At 24.3% G+C, this 4,245-nt stretch overlaps 1 protein-coding gene across 2 annotated transcripts; it reads right to left on the bottom strand.

Moving 5' to 3' along the window:
• Positions 1 to 823: 823 nt before the first annotated feature.
• LOC102680959 lies at positions 824 to 4,026 on the bottom strand. 2 transcript variants are annotated; one of them, XM_031513924.1, is made up of 7 exons: positions 3,959 to 4,026; positions 3,148 to 3,457; positions 2,131 to 2,256; positions 1,931 to 2,027; positions 1,581 to 1,731; positions 1,351 to 1,479; positions 824 to 1,219 (listed from the first exon to the last, which is right to left on the bottom strand). In XM_031513924.1, exons 2-7 carry the CDS (start codon positions 3,378 to 3,380, stop codon positions 948 to 950), a joined length of 1,008 nt encoding a protein of 335 aa, XP_031369784.1. In that variant the 5' UTR covers positions 3,381 to 3,457; positions 3,959 to 4,026; the 3' UTR covers positions 824 to 947. The 2 variants fall into 2 exon arrangements, with proteins under 2 accessions (XP_031369784.1, XP_031369785.1); XM_031513925.1 differs by having other exon boundaries at positions 3,991 to 4,009.
• Positions 4,027 to 4,245: the final 219 nt, after the last annotated feature.

Raw genomic sequence — 4,245 nt, 5'->3', positions numbered from 1 at the left:
AATAAAATTATATAAATGATTTTAATTATGATTTTATAGCAAAAAACAAAATTATTTTTTGAGATAATATGTATTATCTTATAATTTGATTTAAAATTTGTTATATAAAAATTTTGTTTTAAAAAATTATTGCAGTTTTTTTTTTGTAAATATTATAACCAATTTTTTTAGCTCAAGTTTTAAACATATATTATTTAGTGAAAATAGAAAATAAATATTTATGCAATATCATTGAAACTTAATTTCCGATAAATTAGATTATTTTTACATGTAATTTTTGCAATATCAAAATTGGAGCAAATATTTATTATAATAATATTTATTTATCTTTTATCTTCTATACTATATGGATATTATAATTTCTTATTTAGATTAATTTATAGGTAATTCTTTTCTGTTTGTGATACATATATACAAAATCATTTTTGACTACAAAAGTCAAAATGACATTTAAATTGACAATTGTTTTTTTGTTTAATTTTATCTTTTTCTTTCAAATTTTTTTAATCTTTTATATACATTAAGAATCATTCATATATAGTCAAAAATAAAAATAAGAGATAATTCTTTCTGTTGCACAAAATATATACAATTTTATGAATATTTTTTAGCATATATAAATGTAATTACTAAGAAACTATTATTTGCACTATATAAGAAGAATGTTTAATTTTCATTAATTTTTATTATTAAATTTTTGAAAGAAATCTTTCATTATATTTTTAAAAAAATTTATATTCTTTTTGTACTAAATGATTTTTTTTAAAATAGAAATAGAAGTTTATATCTTTTATAGAAATATTCGTAAAGAAGCAAGAATATCTAAAATTAAAACAAAATAATTATTTTACTTAGATTATTATCCAATTAAAATGTATTTGAAATCATTTCTTCATTTAATTCTATTCTGCATAATAATAACTTCACAGTTCATATATCAGTTATTTTCATGCAATGTTATCAACATCTTGACCATCAATTATTTCAAATTCGCTACCACTTTCATCACTGTGACTAATTAGTTTGCTCGATATAGGTTCAAGTTCTGCTTCTTCCTCAGAAGATGATCCTTTTTCAAAATGGCCACTTTGAAATTTAATACCATCCATATCAGTTTCTTCAGCACTAAGCTCTAATTCAGAGTTTTCTATATCATCAGTACTCCCATCTTCATGTGATGGCATTTTAAGACCCATAAGTTCTTCATCATTAAAAAACTCTATAAAAGAAATTTTTTTAATAAAATTTTATGAAATATATATTTACTAAATAAATATAAAATAAATAACAATAAATGATTAATAATATTTAAAAATGCTATGATTAATAATATTGAACAATTGGTTATACCATTTTGAACATCAGATAATACGCTTGTAGGAGTAGGAGATTGGTCCCCTGATTCTCCTGCTCTAGTAAGAACTTGAAGATTATCTTCAGTTACTGCTGGTAAGAATTCTTCAATTTCACTATCCCATTCTAACAAAATGAAATATTAGATGTTCATTACGTATTCAGAATTATTATATCAATTATTTTTAATAAAAATAGAATTTTATATTTAATGTTGCATTAATCACCTTTGTGTAATATCATTTTACTAGGAAGCTTTAACAATAATGCAGGTCCAAGTAAAATGCTCATGCATATTGTATATGTAAGAAGTATACCATTTATAGTACGACCAATAATCCATAGACCCAAAGAAAGAGAGCAAACTGCAGTACAAAACTGAAATCATTTTTAGTGTTTAAAATTAAAATTCAAATAATTTATATATATTTAAACATAAAATAAAATGAAGCATAATTAATTTTTATATAAATATAATTAGTTTTTACATTGAATAAAATAAAAATATATATGTTTAGAATATAGATATATTTTTCTATTTATATATAGTAAAATGTAACAAGTACAAAAGCATTACCACTCCTGGTTGCTCTTTTCTCAATTGCTTCAAATTATGAATTGCTGTTTTTATTTTTTTTCCTATTTTCTCAATTTGTTCTGTTTTTGCATAAGAGCTAAAAATATATTATAAATTTTAATTGTATTAATTTTATATGTTGACATAATTATGAATATATAACCACAATTGGAAATAATTTTGGAAATAATAATACATACGCAGCTAAATCCAATGCTTTATTTTCCTTTTGAATTTGAGTTTCTAAGGTACTATAACAGAGAACAACGACCAGTGCAGCACTGCTGGCTGCAGCAAAGCCTCGAACCTCTAATACAATAATACCCCTGAAAAATAAGTATTGATAAATAATCATTTTTATTTTATTTTTTTTTATAATTTCATTACAAAATACGTAAATAATAAACTATTGTCTATCAACTAATTATCAAATATAACAATAGTGAAACAAATAAATAATTTATGTATAATATGATTTCTCTAATTTTCAATCACGATTTTAATTATCAACACGTACTGCCATCTAGAATAGTAATGATAATCTGGTAAAAAAAATATGTAGAGAACATGCAATTCATTCGACGAAGCAAATATGAATGTCATGGACAAATATAATTGTGAAAAAAGAAATGCAAAAAAAAATTTTAGAATATATTATTTGAAATTAAAGAAATATTTTATATTAATTTGTTTTTAATATACGTAAATAACGTTATATGATTGAATACGTTCATACGCTTATCATAAAGAAACATAAAAAACACAAAGCATGCTTGAGTAACGATAGAGTAAGTATTTACAACTGACATCAAATGCCGAAACACGCATGCTTCTATAAACCTTGACCTAGAAAGCGACTTACTTTCAAAGCATTTAGAAACAATGAAATGTCGCGCAACGCTTCTCTTTTAATATACAAAACTTTTTATTAATCATTATTTAATTTTTTAATTATTATTACTATAAGTTTATTTATTAAAAATAAAATATCAAAATCTTGTAAATTAAATTATATTAAATTATATCAAAAAAATGTATTATATTTAATATTCATTATTTAGCTAATTAGACTTCATAAGATTTTTATTTTGTAAACTAACCAAAATTAAAATTCTATTGGATGATAGAAAATAATAACTAAATAATTAAATTTCTCAAAATTATATATAATTATATCTTTGAAGTGACGCATATCATACAGTATTAAAGAAACTTACCAAAACAGTATATTGAATACGATGACGACAGAAATACTATTCACAGAGTTCTCCCAAAGAAGGATACTTTCCAAAATACCACAAAGTCGCCTCGAAGCTTCAAAATTACATCCGACATTTCGATATCGTTCAACTTTAATAGTTTTTTGTTCGTCCTCAACCTCACTTGCATCATGAGATGTCGCATTCCTCATCCATCGAAAATAACATGCCACTCTCGAAAGCCGTTCCATGACAGTTCCAGGTCGACGTTGACTGCTTTTGTCGTCCTAATTCCCGTACTCCTTTGGCATGGTACACCCTCGGAAGACTGTGCGGGAGTATTTTTAGCGCGTGACAACGAGAATAAGACTTTTGAGAACGAACGAGCAACCGCGGGGGTTTCTTCTGCTTTGCATCGAAGAATAGAGTGAGAAGGAAAGAAAAATCGAGAAAGAAAGAGATAGGATGACACGACAGAGAAGAAAGAACAAAAAGTGAGAAAGATAGAAATGAATATAAACGAAAGGCTGGATTAAGACTTAAACTATGACTGACAAAGAACAAACGAGTATAATGTGAATAAGATGGACAGAAAAAGAAAGAGGAGAGAGGGAATAAAGCTAAGAAAAGAAGTAGAAAGAAAAAAAAGAAGAAAATATAAGAACTGAGTACTTATATATTCTCGCGGTATTTCACGTTCTTGTCAATTTGACGAATACCTTCTCCCGAATTACACACTTCTTTTGTTTTTTCTATTTTTCTCTAAAAATACAAGTTTATGGCTTGCTAACATATTTGTTATTATATTACTGACGTATGTAATACTTACATATGTACGTGTTCAAACGTTATTCTACATACCTTGACTTTACCTACTACAAACACGTGACGATTGAGACACGAGACATTATTACAGTAGCAATGTACAATTAAACTGCGTAAATTCTTAAATATTTAGCTATTTCGTTATAATTTAATATAGTATTATAATTTATATGATTTTATTTATTTTAATAGTCTCATTTTTAATTTATATAAAATATAAATTTTAATTTATAATAAAATAATATTCAAGTTTAATTATAAATTTTTAATTAATAAAAAATGTAAAAAATA

The sequence above is a fragment of the Apis dorsata genome, unplaced genomic scaffold (assembly GCF_000469605.1).
Source record: "Apis dorsata unplaced genomic scaffold, Apis dorsata 1.3 scaffold_797, whole genome shotgun sequence".
Lineage (NCBI taxonomy): Eukaryota > Metazoa > Arthropoda > Insecta > Hymenoptera > Apidae > Apis > Apis dorsata.
The sequence above is the reverse complement of the archived record's forward strand: the minus strand, read 5'-3'. Positions and strand labels throughout refer to the sequence as shown.

Excerpts from the sequence above, each read along its gene's own strand:
- LOC102680959 (XM_031513924.1), bottom strand. The coding sequence starts at position 3,380 with ATGGAACGGCTTTCGAGAGTGGCATGTTATTTTCGATGGATGAGGAAT. Across the intron at positions 1,732-1,930 it reads GAAAAGAGCAACCAGGAGTG|TTTTGTACTGCAGTTTGCTC; the intron begins GTAATGCTTTTG and ends AAATGATTTCAG. Across the intron at positions 1,220-1,350 it reads ATTATCTGATGTTCAAAATG|AGTTTTTTAATGATGAAGAA; the intron begins GTATAACCAATT and ends TTTCTTTTATAG.